The following is a 12,369-nucleotide window of genomic DNA, read 5'->3' on the forward strand; positions in this document are numbered from 1 at the left end:
AGTTGCGGAGGTTTCCACTGAAACAAATAAACAAACTTAGTTAAGTGCATAACCTGAAATAAGAGTTTGTTTTTTAGTTCATTAAATGTGCCTATAAAAATGATACCATCATCGAATGATAGTGCTGATAAAAAGACATCCCATTTCCGCAATAGTAACAATCAATCTTTATCTTCCTACGGTGAAAGATAGAGAATACAATTAGGCCAACTTGATAGACAATATATATATTTTTTTTTTGTTAAAGATAATTGTCAAATGTCAGAAAAACGTACTTCGCAGGGGGAACTTTACTTGTTGTTGTTGTTGTTGTTTTTAAAAGGAGGAAGAGAGAGAGAGAGAGAGAGAGAGAGAAATTGGGACCGTATATACCCTAACTTAACTTGTGCTTCTCCCAAGGAATCTACTCTGAAAGTAAGCCATTTCGATTTTCATATGCTCCTCCCACAAAAAAAAAAGATGTATATATCTATCACATTATATTCCACCCCACCCCCTGAATCATTATATCATCTTGAAAGTGACGTACCACCAGGCTCTGCTCATTGAGGCGACTGTATTCGCTTATAATTAGACCCTGTGCTAGGAAATTGTTTGTCTTACTTGTTTTAACTGCACAGTCATGTGTTATTTACCAACTTGAATGTAATCAGTTTGTGTCACGTGTTATCGGGTAAAAGTGGAAATAAATGTGAATTTGATTGGTGTTTTTGAAATCGAAAGATTAAACAAAATGCGCAATGACAAAAACAACATTATATTTATGACATGACCGCGACGAGCTTGTGCGTTCGTGCGTTGCGCTGTATACGAGTCCCCATTATGTACGAGAGTGAAGTGCAAACACAGGGGGCGCCTTATCTATCACCACAGCCGGATGCTGATACGGTAAACTGGTTCAAGACAATGTGGACGGAAACATCATCTATATATATTACTTAAAGAGAACAGCAGAGTCATGTTGATTTATTCTTTGAAAGAAATGATGACTTCAAACAGTTGCCTAAAGGTCACAATAAAAATCACTTCAGCGAAACGGTAGCCCCCACCCCCTTGAAGTCGGAATAATTAAGATCATTAGTCAAGCGTGTTTGACAAAAATGGCATTGTCAGTGACATTTGAAAAAAAAAAAAACTAGAAGAGGGGTAGTGACGACATTCGCTTAGTTGTGCAACATGCAAACAGTAGTCAACAGTATTTGTTGTGGTACATGGACCGTGTGGGGGAAGATATAAATATGGCTGGGCGGACAAGTTTTCTTCAGATCGCTCATCAAGAGCAAACTGCGACACATCAATCTAGTAAGGAGAAACGACGGAGTCAACTATCAGCGTTGAAGAGAAGACAACATATATTTCGAATCGAAGAAATTATCAGTCAAGTTAGTATTAGATCTCAAGATGAAAGCTGCATTAGTATTAGTGGTGGTTGCTCTACTCGCCCCAGGTCTTCTCGCCGGACCGGTCGGCAGCGGCGTCCTCGACAGACTCGCTCGAGACGTGCCTCCTCAGAAGGATGAGCCGGTGGTAAGCACAGTTAAATATTCACGAGTTCAAGTTCAGTTTCTTCTTGTTATTTCTTTCGCTCAGATTCTATAACACCGCCGATATTGCAGCACTTTTGATACAATGGTTTGCTAAACTCCGCTCTCTAACATCCTAGTCCACCCCCATTCTTTGTGCTTTTCAGGTAACCCCTCCCCCTAAGAAAGAAGTGGATGTCTCCATCTCCGAAGAGAAGCCCGTGGCATCCCACCAGGAGCCCAAAGATGAAGAAAATACTCCAGGAACTTTTCAGGGAGACATGAAGATGACTGATGAGCAGTTGAGGGAAGTCATGGAGGCCATCGATGAAGAGAAAGCTGGTCGCAAGAAGAGGAAGGCTGTATCGAACACTTTGACCCGCTGGAATCAGAACATCGTGCCTTACGAAATCTCGTCTTCATCTAGTAAGTTCTGGCAACTGTATGATATCAATAATGAAGAGAGAACGTGGGCAATTTAGATTCTGGGCTCTCTTTAAGATATCATCTGTAGGTTTCGTCACCTGTAGGTCGGTAAATGTGCTGTATTTCAAGTCTTAGAGACAGGACTTTGAAGATAAAGATTCTACACAAATATACAGTAACTGGTATTCGTCGATTGAACTTTATATAATGATATTTTCATTCTTAAGGCTCATTATCTTCGTCTTGTTGACTATATTTCAGGCAGTGATGTCAACGCGATCCACGACCACTTGATCATACTTGATAATGATCATTTATGCCTTCTTCGGCAAACAAAAACGCAAATTCTATACCAAATGTAGTCAGAATCATTGATTGTGATTTTTTCCTGGTGTAGAGTTCTTGGTAGGCTCATTATCATGATTGTTATCATCTTGTTGATTGTATTTCAGGTAATGATGTTGATGCGATCCGGGCTGCTATGGATCACTGGGAACAGCACACCTGTTTGAGGTTCGAACCAAGAACCGCACAGCACGCCAGTCAGCTTGGACATGGAACCTATCTGAACTTTATCAAGAGCGATGGATGCTGGTCCTACGTTGGAAGATTCTCTTCATCTATCTCTTCGCCCAGAGCTCAGGATATTTCCATCGGATCTGGATGTGAATCCGTGAGTTTGCTGCTATAGCTGATTTTGTAATACGCGTAACTTTTTTTTTTATTTGATGCCAAATCATTGCATATCATATGATTTCAAACCAATCATTTTCTAATCCGTAGTTCCAGAAAGGTACATCAAAAAATATAAGTATTATGTAAATATTCAAAAGATGTTAAGGTTCGGGTTCGCACCCCCCCCCCCCCTCACGTCCATTAGTGCGGATATTAAAAAGTGTGACGAATACAATGAGATGTTATTGCGGCAATATAACACCAGTGAAACATGTCACAATAGTAGCCCGTAGATGTGATTTCAGAATTGGTATTTTGGAAGAGTTGAATTTCGATTATGAATCTTTTTTCTTCAGTTCCATTTAATAACTCCTTTCCTTTAATTCTAACAATGATAGCTCGGCGTCGTTGCCCACGAGATTGGCCACGCCATCGGTTTCCATCACGAGCAGTCTCGCCCTGACAGGGACGATTACGTCACGGTCCATTTCGAAAACATCCGATCTGGATTCGAAGGCAACTTTGAGAAATATTCCTGGAACCAAATAACAACCAGCAACGTTGAATACGACATCGGATCCCTCATGCACTACGGATCTCATGTAAGTTTTCATGATTTCAAATCTATTAGGATATAATTGACATGTTCATTTTCTTCCCTTTCGTTTATACCCTGAATTGCAAATCAGGGGAAGCTATTAAATCAGTTATGATAAAGATGTGGACCGGAAACATAGGCTATCTTTTCCTGACAGGTTCGAACAGCTAGGGTAACCTTGTTTGAAAGCGTTGGTATTATTATCATGCCCCTCTTTCTTTCTTCCTTACCATGCAGGGTTTCTCCTCCAACGGCCAAGCAACCATCACCACAAACGATCCTCTGCAGACGCTTCTTCTGGGAAACCGAGAGGGCCTCAGATTTGCCGACATCAAACTTGCCAATCTCATCTACAACTGCAACGACGGCTGTACTAGCACACTGTCCTGCCAAAATGGCGGCTACCAGGGTCCTAACTGTGACTGCGTGTGTCCTCCAGGATTCAGCGGAGACCTGTGTGAGAACGGTGACGGCCCGACGGAACCTGAAGGATGTGTCTACAGACTGACCGATCCCGAAGGAGAGATCATGTCACCAAACTACCCGAATAACTATGACATCAACCAAAAATGCCTTTACTTGATAGAGGTGAGTATTTCAAACTGCAGCCTTGTTACTGTATGGTGGAATTTAAAGAGCATTTGAATATACGGTTCGTCCTGTTTCACAGAGATCCTAGATTAGATAACAAAATCATATTCATCACCAACCTAAGTAATGATTGAATGTGACAGTACAAGGTTTTAAAATGTCTTCCCCAATTGTATATTTTTTATTTCCAGGGAGCTCCAGGCGCTACAATCACACTCACCTTCGTCGACATGGACATCGAGTCTCATTCGACCTGCGACTACGACTCCGTGGAGGTCCGCACTGGAGATATCAGTTCGCCCGGCCCTAAGTTTTGCGGCACCACCCTACCTGGGGAGCAGGTGTCGACCGGGAACCAGCTACTGGTGGCTTTCACCTCTGACTACAGTGTGACAGGGCGTGGCTTCCAGGCTTCTTATGTCATCAATGGTGGCGTCATGACAACTACTACCACAAAGTCTCCCACTACTGTCAAGACAACTACTACCACACAGTCTCCTACTACTACCACACAATCTCCCACAACTACCACACAGCCTCCCACAACTACCACACAGCCTCCCACAACTACCACACGATCTCCCACAACTGCCACACAATCTCCCACAACTACCACACAATCTCCCACTACCACCAAAACAACTACCAGCACCCCAACGGTATTCGTGGGTACTTGTGGAGGAGACTTCACCGGGAACAGTGGGACGATGGCCTCTCCCAACTACCCAGACAACTATGACAACGACTTGGAGTGCGTCTACACCATCGAGGTCGATCCTGGTCGTCGAGTTGAACTCAGCTTCGACGATATGCTGATTGAGAATCAAAGGAAGTGCAAATGGGACTCTCTTGAGGTCAACTTAGGAGAAGGTGTCAAGGTGCCGATGAAGTGAGTTCTCTTTTACAGAATCACCAACAGCCTCATAAAGGTGAAATGTATATTGTCATGAATATGCATTTATGTTAAGCAAGTACACGTACTGAATAACCTATTCAGCCCAGGTGGGGCAGAGGAAGATTCGAGACTATGGGGACTACGGCGCTGGAGGAGGCGCGGGGACAAATAAAGTTTCGTTGTTACTTATAGGGGATGGGTAGTAACTGATCAGTGGGAATCAGTGGGAATGCTGGGGGATGATTGTTCCGATCCTTGTGGGATTCATTTAAGAGTACATTATATATCTATTGTTGTGTGAAAATAATTTGCTTCGGAATGGTCTCATATTCAAGTAATGTGTAGTTTAATGTTTCCAGGTTTGCATGACTGTACAGTGACGGGGCGATCGTTAACGATTAACTGCACATTACTTGATTATGAGACCATTCTAAAGAGAATAATTTTCACACAACAATAAATATAATTATAATGTACTCTTAATTGAATCCCACAAGGATTGGAACAATTATACCCCAGCATTCCCACTGATTCCCACTGATCAGTTACTAGCCCTTCCCCTTTAAGTCAGGTATGGTGATGGTGATTTGTTTGGTGTCAATTATGATATGTGTGACATGTTAAGTTGCCACCATCATCTTTTCCTATCCTCCGTCATAATGCCATCTCAGATTTAGTTGTTAGAGTAAAAATTTACCTGCCAGACTCACAGGAGTGAGGTGAAAGTCTTCATATTACTTGCTCTCCTTCGATGTTAATTTAAAAAAAAATCATTCATTTGAAAAGCAATGACTCTATCGAATACTTATGCATTTGTGCATTTGCTTTTCACATGTCTTTAAGCTCTTACAAAATGAATAGCTACGTCTATTTTCTGTCATATTATGTTTGATTGTAATGATGCAAAACAATGTTTGAGGAAATCATTAAATATTGAATTCTGTGATAACTTTCTCTGAATAGTTTCGTTCAGGAGTAGAGTTCTTGACTCTACAACACTTTCATTTATAAAATAAACTAATGGACATTTAATTTTGTTTCTTCATCAGGTTGTGTGGACCTAACTATCCAACCGGCTCTCTGGTCTCAGTTAACAACAAAATGGAGCTGATTCTGAGGACCGACGATAGTGTCGCTGAAAGAGGCTTCGCTGCAGTCTACCGTGCCATCGATATCTAGTGAATTTATCAAGGAAGCCAAGGAATTCCAGTACAGCAGGAAAAATCAGTTCTTACCTGCAAATATCATTTAAAGGTCAAATAGGCTCTGGCTGCATGAGGAAAACTCTCGATTGGATCATGTATAAATTTGTCGTTCTCAAAGCTTTATTATCGTCATTATTATTGCTATTATCATCAGTACTACCATTACTACTACCATGGATTGCAGTTTTCATCTGTAGGTGATTCTATGTCAAAGAGAGTGATAGAACTACACAGGCAACTCTCCACACACTGATTTTGTATATTATTTTATTTATTTACTTTGTTTTTTAGCACGAAAGTCAGGAGTGGAGTTACCATAGTAAGAGTTTATAGGTAGGGCCCGTATGCATTGATTCATTATCATGATGACATGACTGCATATTGACAATCAAAATGATGATTATACACCTTTATATGAATTACATTCTCATTTTAATGCTGAGTGTTAACTTATTAGCTTCATGCGAATTATCTATGGTAACTAAACAGCAATTTCTATAAGTAGACCCTGTGTCTGGTTACGATATCTTCCATTAGTGACGTGAAGACTATGCAATACACAGCTATGATGCCAAAGAAAACATGTTCGAAATGAAATCGGGTTAGTTCTTATATATTGTCGCTACATTGCGTGAGTTATCCGTCTGGGACGGCTGGATTTGTTTCTTTATTTATCCGTTTGTCTGTGTGCTTATTAGCTTGATTCCTGTCTGGTTTGTTTTTCCAGATGATGGTTTACTGTGACACAACGATGAAAGTTAGTTTGTCGTGGAAAATATTTAAGAAGAATGTGTTATTAATATTATGCCCCATATTATTCGTTCGAAGTATCCTCTGTATCTTCAGAGCATATTATTCACACGAGATGATGTGTTAGTATAACGCACAGACATAAATATAAGTTATAGTTGTTATCAGTTTTCTTTCCGTCTGAGACGGCTGGGTTCGCTTGTTATCTGAAATAAAGTTGAATTGTGATATGGAAATCTAACGTCTCAAATACCTTCTTTGATTGCATTGCTCACGTAACGCACCAACAATAGCCGCTGTACTTGAACATTCATACTACCATAATGAATGAACACGCAAACACACACATCCGCATATTATATATACATGTGTGTGTGTATGTGCACATGAGTTTGTGTGACTCTGGGCCTGCTTGATTTATCTCGTATCATGCAACAAAATGATAATGTATGAATCATAGAATTGTAGTGTCTAATAGTTTTCATTTTGTGATATGAACTGCATTTGGAGTGATAAAATAATAGTGTGTACACATATTTCAAATGAAGGCCCAGTATATATTTAAGATATGTATATCAAATATATAGGGCTATTATGATAGATATGTGTGTGCGCATGTGGGATCATTCAAACGCTTACGGCAGAAATGAATTACTTTTCTCTCTCTCTCTCTCTCTCTCTATATATATATATATATATATATATATACATATATATATATATGTATATATATATATAAAATTATATATATATATAAAATATATTTATTTAAATTTATATTATATGTATTATACACACACACATACAAATATACAAATATACATACATACATAATATGCCTCAAATGAATGCAAGCTTTGTGTTGCGGGATACTGTTTGAAGTGAAACAAAAATATCAAACTGCTTCATGTTCTGCTTGCTTCATCCAACAAGAATTGAACATTCAATCACAAAAAAAGTATAGGAAAAAAATCTCATTCATTCATTTTCTCAGGCAAGAAACTGTTATGTTACTTTTTAAAAATACAATGTTGATAATCATGATTATTTTCCGTATGTCTAAAAAAAAATCGAACAGAGAAGGAATGAAAATAGATAAAAGGTACCTAAGACACATGAAATAATACAATTCAAGTGATAATTCTCAGTACAATTTAGCATGCAATATATCGATGGAATGGAATGGCAATTTGAATATTTTATACTCAAGAATAAAAAAAATTACGTACCAACTTCTATGGATAATGTAGACTAGGTAGTCAATTGATTACATGTGCTTGCTTCTTTCACATACAAAACTACTACGTCATTAATAACGTCTGCCAGACTGTGCGTCAAAACATAAGCAGCGGCCTGATTTTTAGGAGAAATTGCATGATTGTTATTTTTTTATTCATCCTTGTGAGTACTTGTATTACCACAACGATTCTAAGAATAATGCTTACAATATCCGCCGGAATAGAAAGAAGATGAGCCATGCCTTGACGTACATAAAACAATTAAATGTCTGAGTAATGTCAATGTTATCATAGCTACCTATCGTCATGCACAGATCGAGGCCTTCAAGAGTTTTACGTCATGTCCATGGCTTTTCTATGATACTGGACTGCGTCAGAGAGGTGACGAAGTTGTGCCCTCGTGCGTTGCAGCTCATCCTAATCCCAGTGAAAGCGTTGGACGGGGGCGCCTTACCTATTGCGACAGGTGGATGCAGTTTAGCTCATCTAGTTTGAGACAAAGTAGAACGTAACCAGAATTAACACCTTTAAAACTAACGGAGACAGCGATGTAATCAAGAAACTCTTTGTCAGTAGTTTTATCCAATATTTCTGATGAGCAATGACGACTTAAGATGTGATTACACCAAGTCTCAAGAATTTATGTAGCGAATCAGAGGACTGCCCCCTCACGTTGCCCTCACCTTCTTGGATCCAAGGCAAACGTAGGTCCAAATCAATACCTATTGAGTTGATTCACCAAGCGTGTTACCCCAACAAAAGGCAAACCGTATCCCTCATGGACACAAGCAGCGAAAGGAAAGTGACGACATACCACAAGATATGCATTGTGTCGACAGACGTCATCTTCCGAACTGCAATGTTTGCTGTGGCGATTCTTGAGAAGGGTGAAACATATAAATATGGCAGGATCAAGATGTTTTCTCCAGATCGCTCATCAGGAGCAGAAGAAGACACACCAGTCTACAGTGAAGAAACGACGAAGCCAATTGACAGTATTAGAAAGAAGACACTGGAAACCTCGACTCGAAGAAAGAATTTGGAGACCAGAAAACGAATTTGTAAAATCTACAGAACAGCGAGATGAAAGGCGCGCTTCTTTTAGCGATTGTTGCCCTGCTGGTCCCGGGCTTTCTCGCCGTACCGGTCGGCAGCGGGGTTCTCGACAGAGTCGCTCGAGACGCACATCTTCAGAAGGATGAGCCAGTGGTAAGCACAGTAATCAAAATTGATCTCTATTCTAACTATTGTTTCATTCCTCTCTTGATTGCTCGTTTTCTTTTCAGTTTCATATAGTTGATACATTTGTTACACTATAATAACAACGTTTTGTTACAGTATATGCAAACAACAAACAATATTATTTCCATCTTTGCGTTTTTTCTTGTTGTTCTTCAGGAAACCCCTCCCCCTAAGAAAGAAGTGGATCTCTCCGTCTCCGAAGAGAAACCCGTGGCATCCCACCAGGAGCCCAAAGATGAAGAAAATACTCCAGGAACTTTTCAGGGAGACATGATGTTGACCGATGAACAACTGAGGGAAGTCATGGAGGCCATCGATGAAGAGAAAGCTGGTCGCAAGAAGAGGAAGGCTGTATCGAACACTTTGACCCGCTGGAATCAGAACATCGTGCCTTATGAAATCTCCGGTTCATCGAGTAAGTTTATAACATTTACCTAAAGTCAATTCAGTTTGAATTTCAGTTTGAAGTTGAATTTTCAGTGACGTATAATAATGTATCAAACATAATTCACCAACGATACATCTTTCTTGATATTCGGCCTTTTATGATAAATATTATGGTCATATTTAATATGGTCACATTTGATTATGATTATAATATGTCTGCTTCGGCAAACAAATCGCGAATTTTATACAAAATGTAGTCCTTATCATTGATTGGGATTTTTCCCTGTTGTGAACGATCTTGGAAAGCTAATTGTTGTCATCTTGTTGATTGTATTTTAGGTAATGATGTTGATGTGATCGGGGCTGCCATGGACCACTGGGAACAGCACACCTGTTTGAGATTCGAACCTCGAACCTCACAGCACTCCAGTCAATTGGGACACGGAACCTATCTGAACTTTATCAAGGGTGGTGGATGCTGGTCCTACGTTGGAAGGTTCTCCTCATCAAGCAACACGCCCAGAGCTCAGGAAATTTCCATCGGATCTGGATGCGAATACGTGAGTTTACTGTTATTCTTGAGTCGCTGTGTTCATTTTAATAAATTTCCAAATACATAATCCCAGTGATTAAAATTTGGTTTGCCTTTCCAGTGTTTACAGGTACAATCTTTTATCTGCGTTTATGTACAGTGCAGTGGTTGCAAAAGATGCGGTAAATTATCACTAGGAAGACTGGAAAAAGTGTGCCAGTAGTTATAGATTCAAAATCTGTATTTTGTCGGTGATGTATTATGATCTTTAATTCCTATCTTTGATTCCCTGTGGTTCTCATTTTTCTTTATTCCCCTTTCAACAACAGCTTGGCATCGTCGCCCATGAGATCGGCCACGCCATCGGTTTCCATCACGAGCAGTCTCGCCCTGACAGGGACGATTACGTCACGGTCCATTTCGAAAACATCCAGTCGGGATTCGAAGGCAACTTTGAGAAATATTCCTGGAACCAAATAACAACCAGCAACGTTGAATACGACATCGGATCGGTGATGCACTACGGATCTCATGTAAGTTTCAAATTTGAAATTGAGTCTGTGGTTAGAAGATTATAATGACCCTAATGCCTAATACTAATGATGAAAGCAGAACGGTGAATTCGGTGAGGCTCTAGGATGTCCTAATATATGCCTTTTCTTGTATTTTTCTGTATCTTCATTACCCTTTATAATTCTTCTCATTGCAGAAAAGTAATGTCTCACGTTAATTTCTATGTTAAGTCTCATCTTAAGTATGTATATTTATCCTTGTACGCAGGGTTTCTCCTCCAACGGCCAACCAACCATCACCACAAACGACCCTCTGCAGATGCATCGCCTTGGAAACCGAGAGGGCCTCAGCTTTGCTGACATCAAACTTGCCAATCTCATCTACAACTGCAACGACGGCTGTACTAGCACACTGTCCTGCCAAAATGGCGGCTACCAGGGTCCCAACTGTGACTGCGTGTGTCCTCCAGGATTCAGCGGAGACCTGTGTGAGAACGGTGACGGCCCAACGGAGCCCGAAGGATGTGTCTACAGACTGACCGATCCCGAAGGAGAGATCATGTCACCAAACTACCCGAATAACTATGACAACAACCAGAATTGCCTGTACATGATTGAGGTGAGATATTTTGATTACCCCACCAAATTTGTATTTGCACCTAGCGTAATTACATACCACTTTTTGAATAGGTAATTTTACTTTTTCCCTATAGATAACATCTTTGTACATTTTAAATGTTGCTCGTTGATTGTTACCACTTCTTAATTAGTCTTAAGTGGATTGGGTAATAAATATCATGAAAATATTCACACTATTTTCATTCCTCCATTGACCTTTCTAGGGAGCTCCAGGTGCTACGATCACACTCACCTTCGTCGACATGGACATCGAGTCCCACACTACCTGCGCCTACGACTCTGTTGAGGTCCGCACTGGAGATGTTAGCTCGCCGGGACTGAAGTTTTGCGGCACCGCCCTACCTGGGGAGCAGGTGTCGACCGGAAACCAGCTACTGGTGGCCTTCACATCAGACTACAGCGTGACAAGGCGTGGCTTCAAGGCTACCTATGTCATCAATAATCCTGAACCTCCAACTACACTCCCGAGTACGACCAACGGTCTTGGAGAATTCGTCGGTACTTGTGGAGGAGATTTCTTGGGGAACAGTGGGACGATGGCCTCTCCAAACTACCCAGACAACTACGACAACGGCTTGCAGTGCGTCTACACCATCGAGGTTGATTCTGGTCGTCGAGTCGAACTCAGCTTCCACGATTTGCTGATTGAGGATCAAAGGAGGTGCAGCTGGGACTACCTTGAGGTGGACCTCGGAGAAGGAGTCAAGGTGCCAATGAAGTAAGCATTGCTATCATGTCATTAATCACATCCACACACTTTAACTGAGCGTCATCATTCATTCACTCTTCTCTGATTTAGGTACATAATGGAGTGTTTGATAGCATGGACCTATGATATTGAAAATTTGGTATGGTGGAGAATTCGAGAATTCCTTATCAGTTAAGAAAGTTAATCACTATAATCATCATGATTTTTCACTTAATAAGTAGATTGAATTAGGCAAAGTTAACGGTTGCCATTTCACAATATCGCCCGATATCAAAAATACTAACCGACTGTTTCGCTATTTTATATTACTTTCTCAGGTTGTGTGGGTCCGACTATCCGATTGGTTCTCTGGTTTCTATTGGTAACAAAATGGAGCTGATTCTAAGGACTGACGGAAGCGTGACAGATAGGGGCTTTGCTGCAATCTACCGTGCAATCGACCTGTAA

The 12,369-nt window shown here is 40.5% G+C and overlaps 2 protein-coding genes across 2 annotated transcripts; both read left to right on the forward strand.

The window, feature by feature from the left end:
- Window positions 1–1,732: 1,732 nt before the first annotated feature.
- On the forward strand, window positions 1,733–5,887 carry LOC139709846 (blastula protease 10-like). The gene is made up of 7 exons (XM_071621806.1): window positions 1,733–1,949; window positions 2,402–2,622; window positions 3,023–3,226; window positions 3,460–3,810; window positions 4,005–4,243; window positions 4,418–4,702; window positions 5,758–5,887. The coding sequence occupies exons 1-7, from the start codon at window positions 1,805–1,807 to the stop codon at window positions 5,885–5,887; spliced, it is 1,575 nt and encodes a 524-aa protein (XP_071477907.1). The 5' UTR covers window positions 1,733–1,804.
- A 3,463-nt stretch (window positions 5,888–9,350) lies between these two features.
- On the forward strand, window positions 9,351–12,369 carry LOC139709847 (protein SpAN-like). Its single transcript, XM_071621807.1, has 6 exons — window positions 9,351–9,558; window positions 9,870–10,090; window positions 10,392–10,595; window positions 10,843–11,193; window positions 11,417–11,931; window positions 12,240–12,369. The coding sequence occupies exons 1-6, from the start codon at window positions 9,414–9,416 to the stop codon at window positions 12,367–12,369; spliced, it is 1,566 nt and encodes a 521-aa protein (XP_071477908.1). The 5' UTR covers window positions 9,351–9,413.

Source organism: Diadema antillarum, unplaced genomic scaffold (assembly GCF_040938485.1).
Source record: "Diadema antillarum isolate AM-2024a unplaced genomic scaffold, OU_Dant_1.0 seq00001474_RagTag, whole genome shotgun sequence".
NCBI classification, from domain to species: Eukaryota; Metazoa; Echinodermata; class Echinoidea; order Diadematoida; family Diadematidae; genus Diadema; species Diadema antillarum.

What these genes read in the sequence shown, in the direction of transcription:
- LOC139709846 (XM_071621806.1), top strand. Translation starts at nt 1,805, where the DNA reads ATGAAGATGACTGATGAGCAGTTGAGGGAAGTCATGGAGGCCATCGAT. An exon ending in GCTTCTTATGTCATCAATGG is followed by an intron (nt 4,244 to 4,417) that starts TGGCGTCATGAC and finishes CACACAATCTCC; the next exon opens with CACAACTACCACACAATCTC. An exon ending in GGTGTCAAGGTGCCGATGAA is followed by an intron (nt 4,703 to 5,757) that starts GTGAGTTCTCTT and finishes TTTCTTCATCAG; the next exon opens with GTTGTGTGGACCTAACTATC.
- LOC139709847 (XM_071621807.1), top strand. Translation starts at nt 9,414, where the DNA reads ATGATGTTGACCGATGAACAACTGAGGGAAGTCATGGAGGCCATCGAT. An exon ending in TGAAATCTCCGGTTCATCGA is followed by an intron (nt 9,559 to 9,869) that starts GTAAGTTTATAA and finishes ATTGTATTTTAG; the next exon opens with GTAATGATGTTGATGTGATC. An exon ending in ATTGCCTGTACATGATTGAG is followed by an intron (nt 11,194 to 11,416) that starts GTGAGATATTTT and finishes TGACCTTTCTAG; the next exon opens with GGAGCTCCAGGTGCTACGAT.